Below are 24,840 nucleotides of genomic sequence, written 5' to 3' on the forward strand. Positions count from 1 at the left end.
GGGGGTCATAGTGGACCACAAGCTAAATATGAGTCAAAAGTATATTGCTATTGCAAAAAAAGCGAATATCCTTTGGAGATGTATTAGCAGGAGTGTTGTAAGCAAGAGACGGGAAGTCTAATCTGTGCTGATTAGACCTCAACTGGAGTATTGTGTCCAGTTCTGGGTGCCACATGTCAGGAAATTGTAGAGGGTCCAGAAAAGAGCAACAAAAATAATTAAAGGTCTAGAAAACATGACCTATGAGGGAAGATTGAAAAAAATTGGGTTTGTTTAGTCTGGAAAAGAGAAGACTGAGAGGGGACATGATAACAGTTTTCAAGTACATAAAAGGTGTTACAAGGAGGAGGGATAAAAATTGTTTTTCTTAACCTCTGAGGCTAGGACAAGAAGCAACAGGTTTAAATTGCAGCAAGGGAGGTTTAGGTTGGACATTAGGAAAAACTTCCTACTGTCAGGGTGGTTAAGCACTGGAATAAATTACCTAGGGAGGTTGCGGAATCTCCATCATTGGGCTGTCAGGAAGGGTCTAGATAAATACTTAGTCCTGCCCTGAGGTAGGGCACTGGCCTAGATGACCCCACAAGGTCCCGTCCTATGTTTCTACGATTGTGAAAGATCATCTCTCACCATTAAGTTGGATAAGTGGCATTTAAAAAAAAAAAGTTAAGACATCCCTTTTGTGTCTTGCTGGTGTAGGACTGATGGCATTTTTGTCCTTAGAGGTGGGTTCCCAGCAGGTTTAATTTTAAAGTAATTTGTGTGTATGTGAATTTCCTTGATGATTTTTGTTATAGGAGGATTAGTGTAGTATTTTGTGCAGATACTAAAATGTGTAAGCAAGGGGAAGTAAATTTTTCAAACTCTTTTGAAATTGAAAATAGTCCTGAATAGTAAATATGTTTGTTTCCTTTTTGGTAATGGGAATGATTCTCATTTGCCTTAAGCCCGTTTTGTGTCTCGCCAGCACATAAATCCATTTACATTCACATCAGAGGCACCTCTGCACTTCCAGAGTGAAGGGGGTCAAGGTAAGTGAGAATCAGAATGATATTAGACAATTGATTCTAGAGATAGACAGAGACAGTGAGCACCATCAACTCACCTTAGTGGTCTTAGCTGGCCCCTTTCTCAGGAGTTCACAGACAATTTGGCATGGCTATGAATGGCTCAGGAAGAAAGGATCACAGGAAGTCAGTCATTCTTCTCTCTCTTTTATTTATTCCACAGCCTGTTCATCTCTACTGGTGCTAAATATAGACTGAACTCTTGTCCAGCTACCCTTACCCTTAATTAAAATGGATCATCCCATTTTGCAAATTCAAGGTTATACGTACAGCATAATATTTTGGGCAGTGTGGTCTTGAGGTGTCCGGCTAATCTCTCAGCTGGAGTGCTTCTTCACCTCTGCCTTTATGGTTGTGTTAATCACCAGATAACCTATGGCTCTAGTGTCCTTGGGAACTTGATGGCTGTCCTCACTTAGCTTTAATAATAAAGTAATAATAATGATAAAACAATAATTCTCAGCTCTTAGTGGTTTTCATCTTCAAAGTGCTTCGCACACATTCACTAATTAACTGGATTCAGGCCTGAGTAATTTAAGGCCTATTAAAAACCACATATCCTTGGTCAAAGCCATTGTGGAGCTGTTACTGGAAACCATTCATACTATCTGAGTCAGACTGTCCATTATATGCTATTATTTATACAGCACCTAAAATATGCCAGGCATATAAAATATAGCATATAAAAGATCAATCAGAAACCATTGCTAAACCTATTTTTCTCCCTTGAGGATAGTAAAATCCACCCTTTTCACTCAGACTCCAAAGATTTTTAGTGTTTAGCTCCCAAAGGAAATATAAATAAGTAATGAAAAGGTAAGGCTAAATTTTCCAAAGATTCTCAAAGAGACCAACATATGCAAGTATAAAATAGTTGTGCATTCACTTTTGAGCAGTCTTATTTGTGCCAGCAGACAATAAAATTCATTCATACAAAACCCATTACCTGTGTACAAGTGAGAGTGCTCAAAAGATGCACATGCAGGTTTTGCAGGCACAAAGCTGCACGTGCACAAATGGAGGCCTCACTTTAAAAATGTAGCCCGTCATGTCTCAGTACTGGTCTGGGCCACCTTTCATTCTGCTGTCTGTAACTGCTTCATTCAGAACGTGACCCAGAATTCAGAGCACAAGTTGTGGCAGCAACTGTTGCCAAGGATTCTGGAGTGCTTATTGGAATTAAGAGCGGCAAGTTGCAAGTGGATGAGCAGGCAAAAACTATTTTTGATGGGAACTGCCATGGGCGGGAAAATATAGTGGGGGGCAAAAACCAATGTTGACATATGGGAAGAAAGCAGAGTGGTAGGGACGAAAGACATTGACACAAAAGGTTCTGTATTAGACCTGCAAGATTGTTGGCTTACCGCAGCTACACTTCACACTACACAAAGGAGACTGTTATTGGTTTGTGCATAGTGTTTAATATCCTCAGGAGTTCAAGGAAATCATTCACTCAAGGAGCCATGCACAATCAAGAACATGCTGCTGTCTCTTAAGGAAATATGTCAGCAGCAGCAGCAAGCATGACTTTAAAGAGCTGAATGAATGTGGCAGGAGGGATGTTTCAGGTATATGGAGAGATGTGGGATTTCTTGTGTGAAATTAGGACACTTGGCAGCTGGTAGGCTTTTAATTGCTATCCAAAGCAACTGATGGTGCCAAAGAGCGAACAAAGCTATCGATTTCCATCTGGGCACAAAATTTACTTCTCAGTACTCGTCATCTTGATGTATAGCTTCATTCTGTGTGTTCGTTATGCATGAGCTGAGACCCCTTTAGTCTTCAAATTTTAGTTCTGGTTTAAATGGAGTACGTGGATAGACTTTTAAAAAATCAGCTATTCTCCCCCTCCCTCCTTCCCAAATGCACAATGTGCTTTCAGTTTTGGAGACTCTGTTCATCTCTAGGTTCTTATACAGTCTCTGTCACTCTAGTGTCTGAGTGCCTCTCAGAAATTAAGTGTAGACATAGAGATTGTTCTCTCTCCAGTCAGCAGGGCACTGGACTATGTTTATGTTCAATGAGGCATGTTTGTTTTTAAATGCAGTGTTTTCGAGGAGTCGAGATCAAAGGAGTGGATTTTGTGCATTTCACTTTGAAGGCACTGAGGTTCATCACAAAGCTGACCTCTTCAGGGAGTGGCTTCCAAATTCACGGGCTAGTTGCTAAGAAAGTTCTGTCTCCTGCACACACACATTTCAGTTTGTAGTTGCCAGTTTTGTTCTAGTACAGTGGTTATCAAACTTATTTGATCAGGCCTCCCCTTCTTTGTGCCTGTAGGTGTTTAGGCCTCTCCCCACCACCCAGCTCTGAAGGCACAGCAGAGAGCAACGGGCTGCTGGCTGGGTGCCCAGCTCTGAAGGCAGCGCCATGCTAGCAGCAGCAGAGAAGTAAGGGAGGCAAAGAGAAAAGTGATATTTGTCAATATCACTTTTCACAGCAGGCTTAGCGCCCCATTGCCACCCTTACTTCTGCACTGCTGCTGCTACCCCAGGGCTGACAGCCAGAGCCCTGACAGGTGACGGACTGGGGGAGAGAGAAGGCGTGCCTGAGCCCGTGCTGTCTCCCAGTGAGACGGGGGAGAGCCCGAGCCTGGGTGGTCAGGCTCCAGCTGTCAGCTCTGGGGTCTCCGGTGGTCCCCTTTATCCCTGCCTCCCAGGTGTGTACAGCCCTTCTGCATGAGTCCCAGCCATCCAGGGCTGATAACCAGAGCTCTTTTTAAAAAAAAAATCACACAACTTGGGCCTCCCTTGACATATTCCAATGCCTCCCTTAGGAGGCGCACCCGATAGTTTGAGAACCGCCGTTCTTGTGGAATGTAGGTATTGTGGAAGATCAAGATCTTGAAGCAGAGGCGCAAATGAAGAAAATCATATGGAAACTCTGTAACAATTTAATAAACAAGCTCTAACGGACACTCAACAAAAAATGAAGGCACCTAAAATCACTAATCACCTTTCAAATTATTGATCTTCGCCTTTTTCTTTAAAGAATGCTTTGCCTCTAATTAATAATAAAAAAGGTTTGTTTCAAAAGACTTTCTAATTGAAAGGCTTGTACAAGTACCGAACCTCCATCACTGTTGTTAATATATCTGCTAAAGTGAACAAATAATTACTTTTCAGTTTTATAAATCTTGCAAAACCGATACCGTAATCATTAAATAATTATTCTGTTCTTAGATGCAAAATAAAAGGCAAACTTCTTACATTTCCACTTTGGCTGTATTGCTGATTAATATGTGGTGTTTTTAGATGATATTGAGTGAAATAAGAATATAACAGTTTTTAGGAGAGGAGGGTGTGAGTAAGGAGCAAAGTTGGCAGACTGTGTGGAGCACATTTCTGCTGATGATCTGCTGTTTCTTTCAGAGACGTTGGTGGGAAGGCTACCTGCTTTCCGTGCTGACTTTCTCCTTTTCAGTTACCTTGGGAAAAGTATAACAACGCCTGTACATTAATCTCACCTGTCCTCAAACACAGGTAAACTAATAAGGCCACCAAACTTAACAGCAGAGATAGCCTGCATATATTATTCAATTTCTCTCTAACTTCATGGTAAAACCAACATTCATTTAAGGCAACTAACAATGCCAAATATCTGTTGTCTGTACATAATACGAGGGTGGTTGAAATTGTCACATAATGCAAAAACTGGCATCAAACAGAGAAATACAGAAATTTTAAAATGTCAACAGATCTGCAAGGCACATTAGCTGTAGGCTAGCTAAGCAAGGAGGAGGCAGAACATTCCCAGCGCACAGCTAAAGTATCTTACATACTGTTGTTTAAACTGATGGATATTCAATATGAAAGTCCTAAAAGAATAAATTTTAACAGCTGATATCCTTTCAAGATTTCCTATGGTATTGCTGCCCATATTAATTACATTTTGATCATGCTTTCGATGGAATTATCTGCATTTTTTTTTCAAATCTGAGCAGTCTAAAGAACATCTTGCATTGAAGAAAGAAAAACCTTTCCCATACTGTGCTAGATTCTGTGCTAGATAATAGCAAAGATAATTGCATTAAACCCAGAGGGTTGATTTTGAAGCTAACCTTCCATATTCTTTCTGCTTATACAATCTCTTAACCATCACTGTCGACAGAGTATATTATTAAATTTAGTAATAAGAACCCTGGAAATGTTCACTTTTTTTTTTAGTTTAATTTGTGATGTATTAATCTGGCTGGCTGGCTCCAGTCCCAGCTTGCAAAATAACCTTCTCTTGGCCTAGGTGGGAACAAAAAGAAATTATTATATATTATGCATCCGATGAAGTGAGCTGTAGCTCACGAAAGCTTATGCTCAAATAAATCTGTTAGTCTCTAAGGTGCCACAAGTCCTCCTTTTCTTTTTGCAGATACAGATTAACACGGCTGCTACTTTGAAACCTGTCTAATATTTGTTGCATTTGTCTAGGAAATAATCCATCATTGAACCAAATATTACCTTCCCCACTCTTTTCTGTAAGGAAAATTCTAACGCTTTCATTTTCACCTGGAGACCCTTTCATCCATGGTTATGTGAATTTGTGGTGCACCACAGCCTTGATCTTCTAAATGACAGATTTCATTTACTGAAAGCGAATTTTAGAAGTGTGTGAGCTATGGCAAAGAAGATGAGATACTCTCAATGAATCTATAGAAAAGAATTCTACAGGAGTTATGCAGTTAAGGTCCAAAAGGTCTGTTTGCCCAACTGAGTAAATCCAAAGTTCATCTTAGCTGTACTAGTGCATCTCATTGTAACAAAAGAAGTAGGACGATCATAGATGCTAAGCATGCACGACTCATCTGCGTTTTGTCTGTGCTTCTTGGTGCCATACCTATTGGCAAGACTGCTGTCAAAGCTGGTTTCTAAAGGATAATCTTTGACAGCTTTTTTTCCCAACTGCTTAGCTGTCAGTTCATGGAAATTGCTATTTGTCTTATGTAAAGTGCCAGCTGACAAAGTGCCTTGTTTATTATACCACAGTAGATTAAACAAATACTGTGTTTCTGTTGAACCAGCTATGTATAGAACAAATTCTGCAGTCAGGGTATGGATCTGTAACCTTTTGTTCAGCTAACTTACCTCTAGTTCCCCTAGGCTCAGGCAGGGGAGAAATCAGGAAAACACTGTACCTCCAGAAGGTTCTGCCAGATGCTGACAGGTACATGGTTTAACATCTGGAAGCGATCACTGTTCCCTCCAAAGAAGTCTCTGCTATATAAACACTGAACAGTTCACAGCTATTTTCAGCTTATATTAGCTTCTTTTTCTACCATTATAATAAAAAGGGGATAAACTTGAGTATTAAATAGTTATATTTGTACAGCCCTTTGAAAATATAAAGACTGGCACAAGCTTAGTAAGGTGTCTTAGTGTTTGTGCATACGTTGCCTGAATGCAATCAGTTAATGTTTTTTAACTCTCCTGACTTCACCCAGATTATTGAGTTGATATCCTGATAACATGATTTTTAGTAAGAATATAATTTGTCTAAATGACTGAGCTATTCTGTGTAAAAGTGGGCTGGACTGAAAGTCAGGAAATTCTGTATGCTAATCTTAGCTCTGATGCTGGCTTGTTGTGTGACCCTTGGAAAATCAGGGCTTGTCTATATTGTGAAGTAAATTTAGCTTAAGGTAGGGTGTGACTAGAAAGTGGAATAGCTATTCCTGATTAACTCCACATCCAAAATGGATTAAGATAATTCAGAATAAAGAATTCTTATTCCAGAATAAGAGAATCCACTCAGAAATTTGAGTGGGAATAGTTTAATGCAAAATAGCTATTCCACAATAATTTTTCCTGTGTAGACAAGCCCTCATTTAACAGTTTTGCCTCAGTATCCCTATCTGTAAATGTGGATAAATAATACTTACCTTCCTCACAGGAGTGTCAGTCAGGACCAAATTATGTACCCTTGCTCAGACCAAACTCCAATTGATGCTAATGGAATTTTTGCCCAAGTAAGGAGTGTAGGATCATACATCTCATGTTTGGGCAGCAGTCTGATTATGTTATAAGAAACTTGAAAATTTTACCCAATGGCTTCTAACTATGTTTCTGGTACAGTGGACTTATCCACATGGCAGAGAGTTGCTGGTAGAATGTCTAACATGCCTTTTTTGTTCTGGTCTTTCATGCTCCTTAATTTTGTGCAACACTTAGTTAACACAGTGACACACACGATATAAAAACTTTAGAGAGAGAGAGAGAGAGTGGTGTTAAGGACCGCTAGCATCTGCAAGTGCTGGAAAGTATGTTCAGACTTGGCATCCTAGAAGGCTTCAAAAAATTGCCCAGGCTGCTTGATATGCTTTTACAATTGGCATTGATCCAAATTCCACAGTTTGTTACTGTCATGCAAATTGTTCAATAGCAGTGAACAACTGTGGTCTTCAATTACATAGTGCAGTACAGGGGCGTTGCCTGATTTTTGGCATAAATTCTGAGTCCTCATTGACTCACAAAGATGACGTAACATGCCAAAGAAATATTTGTGATAAAACATGCTTTATTTATGCTACATGACTCATCCCAGAAATAAGTTTCAGAATCTCTAGTATGTAACCATCTTCTGCCAAAATTATCGGTTCTTTTTTGAATGTAATGCCATGGCTCAAAAATCTGGCTAATATGCCAAGTGATTTTGTCAAAGTGATCGATTTTTACTTTGTTTCTTGTTGATTTTTTCTGTTCTGACAAACCTTTAAAATAATATATCTTTTTTCAAAGCTACTGCTTTCTTTTGAAAGTGACTGACCTATTCACACATGCTTTCACAAATACATTCCTGTAATTCAACTTTCTTCTGTCCCTCTTCTGACTTTCTCATTGGCGCTGTCAGATAAGTCACTGTGGTGTCAGTTTTCAGAGTAGCAGCTGTGTTAGTCTGTATTCGCAAAAAGAAAAAGAGTACTTGTGGCACCTTAGAGACTAACCAGTTTATTAGAGCATAAGCTTTCGTGAGCTACAGCTCACTTCATCAGATGCATTGTGGTGTTAATGAATATGTATACTTTTCTATGTGAACATACAGTGTGTTTCCCCTATTTTCTCTTTCTAGCTACCAATTTTCATGTTGTTTAAGTTTTGTGCATAGTACCTTCTAAACTGGTCCCTGTTAGAATGGTGGTGTTTTTTGTTTTTGTTTTTATTTGTTGCTGAATTCATTTAGGATACTTTCCTTGTGACATCTCTTTCTTTTCTGGCTAGCAGATGGCATCTCTACTGACTTCCACTAGCACCTGTTTGAACTCACTATATTTGGAAAACACAAAGTATCTGTAATAATGTAATCCATAAAGCGATGAAATAAATATACTCCATGAATCTGGAAAGAATGAAGATGATTATAGTTGACCCTGTAGCTTTTTGATGACTGCATATGCTATTATGATGAATTTTAACATTACACTAATCAGACTGTGTAATTTCTGTGTGTACTGTTAATTTATATGTAAACTAAATAATTTTTGCTACCCTTACCATAAATATGCACAATTTTGCTCCTACTGCATCTGTTCATAGACACTGTTAATGACATGTCATGGTTACAAAAATATTAACCTCAAAAAGCTAGTTTTGATTTACGTTTAAACTGCACCTGTACCTTTAAATGACTACATGTAGCATTTTGGTTTATAGCATATTCAATACTTTGTTTCTATAACTTTGTGTCCGTATATAATATTTTGTATGTTCAAAGCAGTGGTGTAGTGGTAAAAAAAGAAGTGGGTAAACTAACCTAAACTAAACTCCACAGTCCCCAAATGAGAAGTGGATAAACTCCATTTGTCTGTGTTTATCCACAGTGCTACTGGTTCAAAGTGCATTGTATTCTTTGCATAAGGACCTCTGTCCATAAACAGCCTCCCTCCTCCTTAGAAACAGAATGGCATACAAAAGCTGTTAGAAACAATTTATATATATTTAGTCCTTCCATACAGCACTATCATAAGTTTATGATATGTAGACCTATAAATTCTATTGTCCATCTGAGGTCATCCCATGTCAGTGATAATTACTACAGGAAAACCACATTATTCTATCATATAATAAGTGCACATGATGGCAGCATCACCTAATATCCCATATTCCTGTAATTTTTAATAAGAGTTAAAAAAAAGTAACAGTTCATAAATAAATTATATATTTTGACTATTTGAAAATCTAAAATGATTAGAACTACTCTATTCAGTGATTGTGAGACCACTATTTTCAACACATGCTATTTCTTATTATGGAACCTATAATTTATCCTAATTATTGACTAATCTTACCATTTCTTCTTCTGGCTAAAATCACGCACCCCCTCCCCCAAAGTGTGTGTCATTGGCCAAAACTATGATTTATAATGATAAAAATAAAAAACGATGCTTTGATAAATGTGGAATCATCAAATTTTATGTGTGTGTTGAACCACCACTTCCAATTCTATCTTCAAGATCCTCAATAGTTTGTCATTCTCCTAAATAACAGAGATTATTTGCCTTTTTGTATACTGAAAATACATTTAATACCCATATTTATGTAGCTATTCAAATACTACATACATGTGGTCATTGCAATGACCAGGGAAGGAACCTGGGAAATACTTGGCTGATGATGCTGGATAAGGCCTAGGAGGAGACATTCCAAAGCAAAAAAATGGCTGAGGGAAAAGTGAAGTAGGGTGGGTCTTTCTTTGAGTGGACAGTTGCTTCACAGTTTTGGTCCTTGGGCTGGAGACTGGAGTAGAGGGAGGGACTGGACTCCCACTTGCTGCTACCTCATGGAAGTGGAAATCCCTGCAATGAAGAGAAAAGATGCTGTAGTGCAGAAGGGGGAGAAGTCAGACAGGCCCTCAAGGGAGGACAGTGACCCAGTAAAAAGACTTGGAGATTTGATAGTTTGTTTTTAATTTCCTTTGGACTTCTATTTGGAGCTCATGCTGCCCTGGAGTACCTTAGTCGTCCAACCAAACTACCCCACCACCAGAGGGAGACTATGGCCTAGTGTGGGGAAACTGTCAGAGCTGTGCATCTTGCCAGAGGTAAGTCACCTTTCTACAATACCTCAAATTAGATGTTCGTTAACATGAAGCCAAAGACTTGCAGGTACAGTTATATGAATGATTTGGCTATCTAAGTGCCCTTGTGGTTATTTGAATAATTGTAAATTGAAATGATCAGATATCCAAGTAAGTACTCCTGAATTTATTGGAAATAAAACTGAAGTCAATTCAAAGTTTTGCCACAGATTTCCATGGAGCCAGGATTTCACGTTTGCTGTTTATCTCAATGTACTAAGATTACTTGGCATCTGATCCTAGAATTAGCTCCATGGCCCCATTGGCCTTAAGCCTTATTATGTCCCTGCTCCCACTGAAATCAATGGCAAAACTCCCATTGGTTTCATGGTACAGAGTCTGGCCCCATTCTGGTAAATAATTGGTAGACAATGACATTATATGTATAGTATATGATTTTCAAATGAATATACCATTGTTTCTAATACCAGTGTATTAAAATGCTAAACCAATGTGAAAACCTCAAGTTTTGCTTTGAGTTTAAAAATTTCAAAAATAGCCTTCTTTTGCGTTTAAAAAAAACCAACCATACAACAAAACCTAACTCAAAAACTGAATGTTTACCGGATATTTCTCTGAAACAGGACCACATAAGGGCAAGAGTATCACATTTCTGAAAAGTGTGAAACTTCTGTCAGTTGAAAGTAAATTTTCCTTGAGTACATGCAAAACTGGGTTTTTTCATGTTTTTATATAAAACAGGGCAGGCCATTTCATGGAAGTTTTGAGAGAGGAAAAAATGTCAAGAACTAAATGTGTGTGTGTGGGAGAGAGAGTGTGAGAGAGAGAGAGATGCTTTGTCACTTTTGTACAACTATTTTGAATGAATGTATTATACAAGTTGAAGGTACCACACTTCACCTGTCCTCATTTTGTTTTCAAACACAACTTCCTTTAACAAAATACAGTGCTGGGATGGGCAGGACTATACTTTAAAAACTGCAGCTGTGCCACTATAGTGCTTTAGTGCAGATGCTACTATGCCAACCGGAGAGCTTCTCCTGTCGGCATAGTTAATCCACCTCTAAAAGAGGCAGTAGCTATGTTGAGAGGAGAAGCCCTCCTGTTGACACAGAGCTGTCTACATCAGGCTTAGGTTGGTATAACTCTGTCACTCGATGGTGTGGATTTTTCACACCCCTGAGCAAGCTAGTTATACAGATGTAAGTTTATAGTGTAGGCCTGGCCTAAGAAACTGCTCTTGGAAAGTTATTAGCAACACAAAATTCGAGATGGCCCTAAATATCCCCCCTCCTCAGCTCCAGGGAAAGTTTGGATTTGCATCTGGAACCAAATTCTGTTGAGTGGCCACCTCACTACCAAAAAGAGGTTTAGAGCTGAAGAGCCCTCTCCCATCCCTGCACATTGAGGATGCAGTACATACACCTGGTCCTTACACAGGTGCACGACGGGGACGGGAGGAAGGGCATAAAGAACCTCCACCTCCTCCTCTCCCTGCCACCCTCACTTGCAGGGGAGCCGTCCGGTAGGCACTGGCCCACAGGTTCAGAAGGTGGCCAACGTGCTTTCAGAAGAATCCAAATTCAGCGAAGTCCCAGTGAATGAGGGGCTGGGCACCTGGCCCATCCTCCTCCCGCCACACAGTCTGCAGCCAGCGGGCTCCAAGCGGTGCAGCGCTGAGCCCTTGCAAGGGCAGCCCGCGGAGCGCTCTCCTCCAGTTCCCCCCACCCTTCCAGGAACAGGTCCTAGGGCTCCTCCCCCAGCCAACCTTGCAGCCCAGAAAACAGGTTAAGGGTTCTGCCAAAACGGACCAATCAGGTGCTTCGATCCAAGCAGCCAGCCAATGGGAACTCCCTTGGAACCGCACCAATGGTGGGCTGCCTATTCAGGCAGAAGCGGCGTGAACCCTACCCCACGGGGACAGAGGCGGGCGCGGGGCCCGGTTGCTGTGCAGTGAGCGCGCGGCGGTGCCTGCTACTCGCCTCCCAGCATGGCCGGGCTGAGCGGCGGCGGCGGCGGCTCGAGCCTGGGGCGGTGCAGCCACGTCGTGGTGCGGGCTCTGCCCGAGTCGCTGAGCCAGCACGCGCTGCGGATAGAGAAGGGCCCGGAGGTGGACTTCGCCCGGGCCGAGCGGGAGCACCAGCTCTACGTCGCGGTGCTCAAGAACAAGCTGGGGCTGCAGGTGCTGGAGCTGCCGGCCGACGAGAGCCTGCCCGACTGTGTCTTCGTGGAGGACGTGGCCGTGGTGTGCGAGGAGACCGCCCTGATCACCCGGCCGGGGGCCCCCAGCAGGAGAAAGGAGGTACCAGCTGCAGGGGGAGCGGGGGAGGGAGGCTCGCTGAGCACGGGGCGGGATCCAGACCGTGTGGCCTACCTGCCGCTCCCTTCCCCCAAGTCCCCACGCGGGTCTCTGCTAAGATCTCTGTAACTTCCCGGGCGGGGCTAGAGCCCATTGCCCGCAGAAACCCAGGCTGGGTCATTTACTGGCCGGACTTGCTCTGTGACGTTTTATTTTAACTTCATGGAGACCGAGCCGGTGAAAATGCAAATGCACGGAATTAAACCGAAGATCTCCGTGGGAAATGTTTGCAAGGAACAGCTGTTCCGGGAAGGCAGCAGTGTATACAGAGTGCGGTGCTGTAAGGCGTGGCAGGTTGGTGGCATGATGGGAAAGGAGAGTCAGAAGATGCTCAGTGCACTTGCAGTCTCCCTTTCCCACAATGAACTCCAACCTGAGCCCTTACGGGAGAAGCTTTCCCATTCTTAGCACAATAGCCACAGCTTGGGAAGAACACGTCTGACCTAATTCTCAGTCGTGCAGTGAATCACCTACAATTTGTATCAGAAAGAAAATGAATCCAGATGTATGTTCTTGTTGTCCTGGCAATGCTGTAATGGTGACTTCAGATTGATTAGTCTGAAAAACGGTTCTCATCCTTTTTCTTTTGCAACTACAGTAGTTGTGCTTAACAAACATGTCTGGATGTCAGTCATTTTGTTGCACGAAATATATCACTCTGGTGTGTTTTAAGACACACTGAAGCCCTTTATAGTAAATCACAGCAGTTCTTTGTAAGTTTAAACACAATCCAGGGAGATGGTACAACAGTGTTAAAACCAGTTAACTCCTGGTATATGTGCAACACTGCACAAGGCTCAGTGTGAATCTAATACATGTGTAGATGTAGAAAAATCTAAATTCACTCTTATGTTAGAGAAGCTGGATCGAAACAACATTGAATTTATTCCGTTTCACTGACATTTCTATTGAATGTGCATTACTCCTTTAAAACACTGAAAGATGGTGTGTGTGGATTTGTGTGTTTTTCACATATGAACAAACAAAAATGCACACCTACATAATTTAGTGTGACATATGTCCCTATAACAGATTAATATATCAATATAGTATATTAAAGTGTTCATTATATTAACTCAGCAGGTTGTATTAGCACTATGTTGCAGTTTTGAGTGCAGATATTTAATATCTTTCCTGGGTGTAGACTTTGTGGTGATCAGTGCCTGTGTAGACTAGCGTTAAGTACACTTTTAAAATGTGTGGTCAGTTTAGTTTCTCAAATACCTTTAAATATAAATTGACTAAAAAGCCATTGCCACAGTCAGAGAGTATTTGAACTTACTGTGCAACACTTTTTAAAATAGTTTGCCTCTAGGGATTCTAGGTGTCTTGGACGCTTGGGATTCAATAATTTAAGCAGGCTTCGATGTTTTCTTCTTCATTAAGCTGCAATAGCACCCCCCGACATCTTCATATGTGTTTCTGACCGTTCTAAGTCACATCTTCACTTGGAGTCCTTCAACAATGTATTAATTAAATAGTATTTCTCCCCTTTTTATATAAGAAGATATCTACTAACACTCCTCCCAATTTCAGGCTACTAATGTACCCTATGCCCAGGGCAGAAGTGGCTCATGTCAGGAAGCACCTTTGCATTCAGTTCAGACAAGCAGGGAAAGATCAGCCAACCAGAAAATGAAATAAAAGCAGCCAGCAGAGGATGAGCTGGGAAAAGTCTGAAGCAGATTAGCAGCTAAGAGAAATCAGGCAGTTAGATAATACAATAACAAAGATCTGTCATGGAAGAATAATTCACTGTTACAAATAATTAATACTTTGTCTTAGTAGAAGTGTTTTAAACAGCACACTGTATAAATCTGCACAACGTTTTTGTTGCTTGCTCTTGCCGTTCCTCAGTAAAAACGTCATAGAATGTAGGGAGGTTCACGTTAAGAGTTTTTATTATTTCTGCATTATATTTACTAGTGTGTTTTGAATAGTTATCAATAACTGACACTACTACAATGTAAACTTAGACTCATTGTTTGTCTTTTCAGTTTTAATTTGTAGTATTTATTAACCTGCAGAGTTCAGTAATTCATAATGGGTCTTCAGTTATTGGTGCAAATTAGTAATAGTTCTGATATATTCAGAATAAAATTCTTTTGGTAAAGCATTAAGTGTATCTTAATCTCTCACATGTCAGGACATTCAGAACAAAGATGCACATGGTCACCTTTCCCCAGCCCTTTGTGTGCATATGAGTTATTTGTGTCAATACATATAATTTTAACATGAATGCCTTAAACCCAGTTGTGCATTCATGGTGCACCTATGATTTCTGTGTGGTAGAAATCAGTGGAAAATCTTGGGCACAAGGAATGCAGACTCCGGCATTTAACAAGTAGGTGCAAGTGGCTGAGTTACTGCTATAGGGACCTTTGCTCTGAAATTCCAGTCTTTATGTTTGACACTTCAAACCTGTTCATCAAACCACCTCCCTCTCTGCATTCAAATACATCTTAAACACATTTCTGTCATCTTGCCTCTAGTAAGTCAGACGGAGGTAGGGAATAAAATGTACCCCCATCCCCCAAGTTACAGAAGCGCGAAGTTGGGAATTACTGTGTATTCACATAATCTTTATTCTATACTTATCTTCCTCATTCCAATTCCCCTCCCTTTTTCTCTGTTTGTTTACCCTCACTGCTCTTTTCACAATCCATATTCACAGATGAGCTGTGGGGTAGGGCTGGGTTTTTACTTGTTTCTTTGAAGCTGCTAGCATACTTTTGGGCCTTCAGGAAATAAGTAAATGTGCCATTTACCTAGATTCTTTACATTTAGTTTTCTCTTTTAAACAAATGAATTAAAAGATTGTTTTCTGTGTGTCTTGTCAAATAGTGCAACTGTCTGAGAAATTGCACAAATCTCTCATTCAAGAACATGCACGGGCATGTATTTGGAAGAGTGCAGCCAGATATGTGCTTGAAAAGGTAATGACATTAAAGTAGTATGTGGGTGCAGTATGTTACTTTCAAATGCAGCTGTTTCTCAACCAGACTTCAAGGGAGTTTTTTCACTGAACGTATACCATTACCTGCTGGCTTGATTGATTATGCCCATGTAGAGTCCTGGCAACTTTAGTGGAGCTCGATGTCAGTGGGTCTCAACCTTTTCAGACTACTGTACCCATTTCAGGAGTCTGATTTGTCTTACGTACCCACAAGTTTCACCTCACTTAAAAAGTACTTGCTTACAAAATTAGACATAAAAAACCAGAAGTGTCGCAGCACACTATTACTGACAAAGTGCTTACTTCCTCACTTTTACCATATCATTGTAAAATAAATCAATTGAAGTATAAATATTGTACTTACATTTGTATATAGAGCAGTATCAACAAGTCATTGTATGAAATTTTAATTTGTACTGACTTCACTAGTGCTTTTTATGTAGCCTGTTGTAAGAGTAGGCAAATGTCTAGATGAGTTGATGTACCCCCAGAAGCCATCTGCGTACCCCCAGAGCTACGCATACCCTGAGTTGAAAACCACTGCTCTGTGTGAATGTAAGGGACCATGCTAACCTTAGAATAGAGGAGTCATCTCTCCCTCAGCTATAGAATTGCCAACACTATGTTATGAGTTGTAATAAACGGACAGATTAAGTCTGGATCCAGGTCTGTGCTCAGAAGGAGTCCAGAAGCTTGTAATATAAAGATTCAACAAGGGGGCCAATGCAAAATGCGTCAGCAGCCTGTGGGAGACAGGCAGGAGGTAGAAGGCTCCTGCTACACAACTGATTGCTACTGATGGCACTGGCAGGAGGTGGGGCTCACTCAGCTCAAGAGAAGGCTGTAGGCAGATCTGGGGCAAGGAATGAGTGTCTGGCTCACCCTTGGGTCCCATCTTGTGCTGATGCAGAGGGATTTGACAGGGATAGGATGTAGCAGTATAACTAAATGGGGGTATTTATGGATTTTTTTCTTCACTTTATGTGGTCCATAGAGCAAGGACTAAGGAGCAGGTAAAGAGCATGGACTCAGCTATAAAATGAGAAGAGAGGAGGTGGTTTTTAAAGAAATTTGTTTCCGAACACTAATTGGGCTGGGACTTTGAAGGCGGGTGGATGAGCTGGACAGCCCGAGGCTGAGGAGGCAGTGAAAGAGAGGCTCATGTGGAGGGGATCTGGGAAAGAAGACAGGGTGGTCTGTATTGGGAGGAAATGTTTATGTGGGGAGTTGGAGCAAAATCTGAGCAGAACTGGGCCCTTGATACCTTTTTTCTGCTCCTGATAATGCAAGCAGTGAACTAACAGGGTGAAATTAATTATATGTTGGCTATTACAAATGCCAGCCAGGTGATAAAATATTTAACTTTCTCATTAACCAAAAACCACAAGAATGCATAACCCCAAATGGGACAAGCATGCTCAAAAATTAAAAAGAACTATTCTGGAGGGGCTGCATATGCTAACAGATTATCCTTCAGTTAGATAAATTGTCTGCTTTGTAGTAATATAAAATCCAGCTGTATTTATGTACAGTTTTCTTGTTGAAACCATGCTCAAACAGAGCACCATTAAATTTCACTATATTTGGAAAGGTAGAATCAAACTCATCGGTATTTGTATATGTGCAATACATACTTGTTCAAACGGATTTTTGAAAGCTCTAAATTAAACTATGAAATGATAAATAGAAAGGAAATCCATACCCAATCCCATTCATATCACAACCCTACTTACAGAGACATTTTTCTCTAATGGAGAATTGTATGTAGGAGAGATGCAGAAAGGGGTGAAGCTCAGGTATATTTATACTGAAAAAATTATTTAATGATGTCTACTGTGTCTAAAATCAGTTTTGATTATTCTAATGCAGGTTGACACAGTTAATTCCTAAGAAACCAGTTCTCAAATAAATCATGAATATGTTAAGATCTACTTTGCAACAATTCAGCAGGTACAGATTTACTTGAGTTCATCAAGTGAATGGTCCATAGGTGCTTATAAATAAAAAGCAAGAGAAGGAAAACCCCATATTCTACACTTATTGGCTCTAATGGCTGGAACATCCACTGTGAATTCCTTAATTTTGTGTATTTGAAAAATAAGTAAACATAAAAAAATCCAGGGTATTGCATCATGAAGTATATGTTGTTTGTCTTACTGGTGTAGTTCTTAATTACTTAAGACAGTACTTCATACTGGGGATGAGAACTCACAGCAACACTCTTCTATGAAATCTGTGTTGAGGAGTGAGGTGAGACCACCGTTTCTCTGTTTATGGGCACCATTTCTTATTTATTTCAATCTTTTCCTGGTACTTCCCAATGTCAGCATCACAGGGCTAGCTGCACCTCTGTCCTCTTCCTGATCTCTTTGAGTGCATTCCTTCAGGGGTCAGGTTGCCTCTACCTTTCCTTGGGTGGAATTTAGCAATTCTCCCATTGTTAGACTATGCCCTGGCATACAGTACCATGTGTATAGTCTCTGGGCTTGCTCGTCAAATCCAACTAGGTTTGGTACCTGTGGCTCTTTGGCAGTGTGAGACCAGTTGTGGTTGTATTGACCAACAGACTTCTTAAAAGCAAAGTATTGTTTATTTTACCGGTAGGAAGAAAGCATTTAGAGAAAAAGGGTTTTAAAACAACAATAAATCTGCATGCATGTCTAGCTTACCTGAAGACCTTCCATTCTGTAATGGTGGCCTGGGCAGGACTAGCTTCTTCAGACACCCCAGCAGATGCCTGTCAGTCTGTTTTTTCCAAACAGCTCCTCAACATTACCTCCTCAAGAGAGAGGGGAGCTTTTAATGCAACCAGAGATGCTTTGTTCTTGTCAGCTCCCATGCTTTGGCCTTCCTGGACAAAGCCAGTCTGGTAGGCTTAACAGGAGGTTGAGCCACACTCCTCAAAGTCAGTGCCTCTGCCCCGTACTCTGTAACATCACCCTTAAGTGTTTGCAGAAGGCCAAAGGGTGGCTTATCTTGAAGTATCCTGCATCCCTTCCTGCTTGTTTTTCCTTGTAGCCTGCTATTAAAATAAACCAACATATTCATATGATAAACATCCCTATAAATAGGTCAACGTATAATAGTAATAAATTATTACAGAGCAGTGCCATGTTTATCATACCCATGTTCAACATGTTGTTTAAAACAATATTTAAAGCAAAATTTTAAAATTGCAATATAATCCATTCACTTTTATTAGACTCTCCATAATAGGAAAACTAGCCCTCCATATCCCAACCTCTACTTTAACAGAAAAGTTGTTTTTCTTGCCTCCATAAAAAGACCGATTAGAGGATAGGCATATTTATTTGGGAACTTTGTTTACTGATCAGTCTCATAAATAAGATATGGGATAACATTTTCAAGAATGCCTAAGTCATTTAGGGCTTATCTTCACTGCGAAGTTAACTTGAGTTATGACTTGAGTGTTGCCTCTAACTCAAACTCTATACACACATACAGTCTCTTGAGCTTTCCTTAGCAATGAATAGAGCAATGCTTTCTGTTAGCATTGCATGTTGGGATGGAGTCTGTTTTCAGTGACCAAAAGGCAACTCATTGGGGGGAAAGGTCAGGGCAAGGTTTGGCTATCAGGAAAAAGGTGAAGGTCTTTGTGGGGTGGGTGTGTAAAAGAGAAAAATTTCAAGATAATACTGTATTTTTAGAGGTTTTTAAAAATGGATTTAAATATAATGACAGCAAAAAGAAAGTGCCAGGGAGTATGGCAAAAAGATGGATATTGCGATTACTGCAACTTTTAAGTTCAGTGGAGCTGCTTAAAATGAAAGACAGGGCAGACTTTCTCCCGGAGGAAGGTGGGATGAGGGCAATGAAAGAGCAGAGTGAACACATGGTGGAGTCAGTCACCTGTCATGTTAGTTTCACATTTATTTATTTATTTCCCTCAGTCTTGCAATTCTGACTTCCTTTGATTAACACGTCCCAGAGTGGGATAATGCTGGCAGTGTTAAGCTTGGAAGTTAACTAGTATGATTACTGCCCACTTCCATTTTATTTTTAAATGCTGTTTTAATTTTCCATTCACCAGTCCAAACCAGGAGTAAATTCACTGAATTCAATGAAATCACACTGGTGTGAGGAGAGAATGGGGAACCAAATGTGTTAATTCATAAGGACTGCTGTAGTTATATGCATTCAACTGAAGTAAATTACAATAGCACTGTATGTACCAGTCAAATCCATAGAATAAAATCCAGTACAGGCCTACTGTACAGTACACTACAACTTATAGGAGTTGTTAACAGTACCTGTCAGGCTTTGCAGATATAATTGTTTGTTATATTAAAACCATTGAGACCACCAAGCACTTTTAGATACTTCAGTTGATGGCTCAATGTTCTAGACAGAAGCCAGTTTCTGAGAATGTACCATTTTGGGGAATATACCATTTTTGGTCAAAGCTTTTGCAAACCAGGGAGAATAGAGGCTAAGTCAGTTTGTCAATAAAATGGATAAATTCCAGAATTAATTTTAGCAAACTAGAAAAATAATCAAGTAAATCACAGGTTTAATAGCTTGATGGAAAAATAAGAACTTTTGATGTCAAGGAGTTAAGTTTATTGTCAGCCTCAGAATTTTTGTTATCAGATCTGTATGTCTTGGAGAATGATAGAATTATTCAACAAGTAAAAATTTCTAAAAGCAAACCTTAGTTAATTTCCTGATGCCGATAAGTTGATTTGTCTTTCTTTAAGGCCACATGCAAACATTGATACATGCAGCGTTCAAGTCACGATGATTGAAATAATGCTGTGGTCACTGAATTATTAGCAGTTCAAAAACCTTTCTTTATACCCGTGTGTTTTGACTCAGTTAGCCCTCTAGGGCAAGCTCTTCAGGTCACTTTCTAAACACCTTGGGGTCTGTTGTTCTGAAGAAGTTTGATCCATGTCTCTCTCTCACTGCCTAATTTGTTGTTGTGTGACTGGGATAGTGCAAAGCAGCACTACCGCCATCCTTTAACCCTGGCAGATGGAAATCCAAGTGCTTAGCAACAGTACCCGTAGCCAGTAGTCCTCCTCTTGCCTCTGCTGCCTGGAAAGAGAGAAGGGTTGCTGCAGAGGAGAGTGATGCAGGAAACCTCTTCAATAATGGAAAGTCCCTTGTGCTTCCTCGCTTGGTGGTTTAAAGGCTGAATTGTCTTGCAAGCAGGAGGGAAACTGTAACCCCTGTCTCAGCAGTCCAGAGGGGAATGAAAGGCAGGGCTGCCTTCCAGTATCCAGAGGTGGTACGGGAGAGTGTATTGCCACCAACAGGTGAGAAACTCGATGGGACTGGCAGTGATTGGGACAGCCCTAGTAGAAGCCGAGAGGAGAGCAAGGACTATGGTACCTCATGGAGAGCCCCCTCTTCCTCCAGAGGCTTTATCCACCCATTGGTCAGCTGGAGGAGGAGGGGAACCAATTGGTCCCTTGCTCGTCCCTTTCATTAATTTAAATCCTAGACATGCTCAGCTTATAGGAGTTGTTCTATTCTTACATGAGATCAAGAAATAAATGGAAACTTTCTTTAAAAAAACGTGGACACAGTTTTAACCTTCCTGTATTCAATAACAGAACTGCAGTCTCCTAACAAATGGGATGAAAGTCCAGAGGGAAGGCTAGTTTCTTAGTGGGAAGTCACATAAAGCAGTGCAAACATGTCAACCAGAATGATACTTCACACTTATTCAGTGTCTTTCACCTCAAAGTGCTTCATAGACTGGATATGGAGCACCATTGAAGAGCAGCCAACTTAGGTATGCAGGTGGCAAGCAGTGCCTTGTGCATCACATCACATAATGTGACCAAGGGGCAGGGAGGTGAATTTTTGCCAAGCCCATTACGTCCAGCTTCTGTTACTACAGAAAATGCTCTGGATTCTTCAGTGCTCATGAACAGCAGACAAGACACATGATCTTTTTAAGAAGATCTTGTTTTGAAAAAGTCTCTCTCCCAAAATTGCACAGAACCCAGTTTATCTAATTCAGAAGAATGAAAGGTGGAATTAACTATACCAGCACTGGAGCCTATAGTGCTACAGGTTTTAGAGCTTAGAAGTATAAACCATGAGGCTTTACCCTTTGTCAGGGTAGATCAGTCCCAAATGCAAGTTTCTCCTTTCTGATCAAGAGTTACGCTGTGCAATCAATCAGATGATGCCTCTGAGGAGGTGGAAGGTTGTGCCACAACCAAAGGCATACAAGGAGAAAAATAAACGCACACATGAATGCGTGCTACTGTAGAAGTCTGAGGTAAACTGTATAGTGGTCAGCAATACCACTGGCATCCTTAGCTCTCGTGGACCTTCGTAATTCTGCTAGACTGTTGGGTGGCTGGGAAAAAGAGTGAAAAAACTAGAGAACGGCTACCAAGTAACAAAACAGCACAACTCCAAAAGAAGGATGGACAGTGGTGGTTTTCCTAAGCATAGCTAAGAGAAATGTTGGCTATGGTAGCTCCCTAAAGTTAATTAGGATAAGTGATTTATTTTTTTTAACAGTGTCATGTTGGTGCCAACAGAACCCCCATTTGCTGACTGATCATTTAGCAGAATCTATTAACACAGCTGGCAACGATCATCCTGCCATTTCCCCAAAGGATGGCGATGAAACTGAGAGGGGCAAAAGAGAGAAAATTTCTAACAATTAGTTTAATTCAGATTGTCTCAGTGGTTTAGAGCACTAGTCCTATGAATCTTGTAGATGCCCACTTGTCCTTTTGCTTTACCTCCTTGTACCAAGGCCCTTGGTGTTATCTGTGAGCTTTAGCATCCTGTCTTGACACCTGCCCACTTTTTGCTGCCTTATAATGGGTTGAGGCTTAAAATGACAGTTGGGTAAACTCCATCACTTTAAAGCATTACATATTGACAAAAAATTAGGAGTAGGTCCTTCTGCTCTTTATCTCTCTTGAATATTTCCCCCCATTTCTGTCTTAGAAACTTGTCCAGATGAGTCTTAAGTGTATTGATGTTTCTGATGTATTTGCTATCTTGTACTGCAATGAAAACAAATGCACAGTCTCTTCAGGGTCCCAACTTTTAATTGGCCTAAAGTCTTGTTTATTTAAAAAAAAAAAATTCAGTTAGGTTGGAAGGAATGGATCTTCAGCCGTAGGCAGACAATATTCTTTCTTGGGTTTTGCCCAGGTATCTGCAGAGAGACTATACTGATGATGTTGAATGAGGAACAGACTGGTTTCAAGGTACACCCTTTATTATGAACACAAACTACTAAGAGAAATGAGGTTATAAACTTTCTACTCTGTGCAGCTGCAGCCTCTCGCTGCGCCATTCTGGGCTTCTTTGTTTCTGCTCCAGCAGGCAGCCTGTCCCAGGAAGCCAAAGACTGCATCTGGAATGTACAGGAAGTTTAACCATCTCTTCACTTCCTGGAGGACTTAAGCTGTAGCTTAGTTTTCCCTTTTTTAGATCCCCTTTTTAAACATGTTCTGACTTAACTAAAACACTATCAAGATATTACAATTACCGTAACTAACATAACTCTTTTAGGTTGCCTGAATACAAGCTAATATGTCTCCAGCAGTCTCTTAAGGCATTTGAGCAATCTTCACTATATGCTTCATTACAAACCCTCTTTAGTCAAATCCTTCTCTGTAACAAGCTGTTCAGTCTCAAGGCTTGTCTACATGACATGGCAAAGTGTGCCATGGGGTAAAGCGCATTCTAATGTGTTGTGCTCTAACTCCTCTGTGTAGACCCTGCTGGCATGCTCTAAAAGGTACACAGTTCATGTTAATGTAGTCCTGTTCGAAACAGGACTGTGTCAATGCAAACTTAGAGCATGCTAGCAGAGTTTACACAGGATAGTTAGAGCATAACACATTAGAATGCGCTTTTAAAACCACACCGCTCTAGTGAGCTTTGCTGATGCCATATAGACAAGCCCACAGGGTCAACTTGTGAATTGTTTTCAACTTGTATGTCTGCTCTCACTTCATTTATCTTGGCCAAGTTATCCCGCTCCTTTTTTACCTACAAATACTAAGGGGTGAACCCAATCTGTAGGTTCTTCTATTCTCTAAATCAGTGGTTCCCAAACTTGTTCCACCGCTTGTGCAGGGAAAGCCCCCTGGCGGGCCGGACCAGTTTGTTTACCTGCCGCGTCCACAGGTTCGGCCGATCGCAGCTCCCAGTGGCTGCAGTTCGCTGCTCCAGGCCATTGGGAGCTGCTGGAAGTGGCTTTCCCCGCACAAGCGGCGGAACAAGTTTGGGAACTGCTGCTCTAAATACCAGTTGCTGTCACGTTTTGCAACTTAAGGCTTGTGGAACTTTTCATGTAGCATGTACCATGGGTTCTGCATCTCCTCTTTACCATATCTTGTACATTACTGGGAGACACCCACTTTTTGTGAATACATCTTCATACGATGCTATTGATATTTACATATCTGGATTTGTGTTGGCTTTCTATCCTCTTAACAAGACCAAGCACTTTACATATGGGCAGACCCAAGGTTGGTGGTTGGCCTCTGTACCACCATGAATTCTTGTATAATTTTTTCTTTTGTATTTAAGCATTAGCGTGCACTTGCCCTTCCACTTGCATGTTCTCCTTACAGCTCTCTTTCAGTTCCTGTTATTATATTTACTTGTGCTCCAATGTCTATCTTGGATGTCACTTAAGTGCCATTTGTGCATAGTTTCATTAGCCAATCTTTCCTGCCTTCTCTGCACATTTTAGCATAATGGTTGGGCTTATTACAGTTTCTACATACTTGACTGAATGTTATGCATTTCCTATACACGTGGTTGCCACATTGTTGGCATTGTTTTCTGTTTTCCATGCTTTTGTCCTTGGCCAGTTTAATTTCTGTAAACATTTCCCTTGCTGGTTTAGCTGTCTTACTCTGTGTCCTGTTCTGCTTGGCATATACACTTTGCCCTTTCTAGTATCAGATCCATCTCCCCTTAGTTATCGGTCACAGACTTTTTTTATTGTTACACACAGGGTAGTCTAGTCTGAGTGTGTTTTATTCCATATTCACAGGATTGACTTTTTAGTTTTGATTCTGTAGATTAACTCCTCTCTAGTTTCCCCTTTACCCTGTGTGGGATCATATAGTATCTTACTGACGAGCAGAGTGGCGTCAAGATAGATTCTGTTCAGAGTAAAGGTTTTGTGTACAGAAATGAGGTAACTGACTTATTACTAACCTGTGTAGCTGTAGCCTGTGAGTGCACTGTACTCTGCACGAGAGAAAAGAGTAGATACAGTTTGATTTCCTGTGTCAGTTCTTATAGGAGGTGTGGCATCTCTACACTTCCTGGAAGGCTTACTCTATAGCACAGAAAGTATGTAGTCAGCAGAGCAGTAGGTAGAATAATTCTTTGATAAAGTGTGTGTCATTTGGAGGCACATGCTTCAGCACTTGTGAAGGGAAAGCAGTTCTGTCCATGGATAAATAGGA

The 24,840-nt window shown here is 40.8% G+C and overlaps 1 protein-coding gene across 2 annotated transcripts in view; it reads left to right on the top strand.

The window, feature by feature from the left end:
* DDAH1 (dimethylarginine dimethylaminohydrolase 1) overlaps positions 1-24,840 on the top strand; it is a 148,398-nt gene that overhangs the window by 40,190 nt on the left and 83,368 nt on the right. Inside the window, exon 1 of one of the 2 annotated variants that reach the window (XM_084637347.1) lies at positions 11,982-12,393. The exons of the other annotated variant lie outside the window; for it this stretch is intronic. Within the exon in view, the coding sequence (XP_084493473.1) occupies positions 12,082-12,393 (312 nt within the window). The 5' untranslated portion in view covers positions 11,982-12,081. Of the gene's footprint in view, positions 1-11,981; positions 12,394-24,840 lie in introns of those variants that run through there. 2 annotated transcript variants of the gene reach the window in all.

The sequence above is a fragment of the Lepidochelys olivacea genome (assembly GCF_965140295.1).
Source record: "Lepidochelys olivacea isolate rLepOli2 genome assembly, chromosome: 8".
Classification (NCBI taxonomy): Eukaryota; Metazoa; Chordata; order Testudines; family Cheloniidae; genus Lepidochelys; species Lepidochelys olivacea.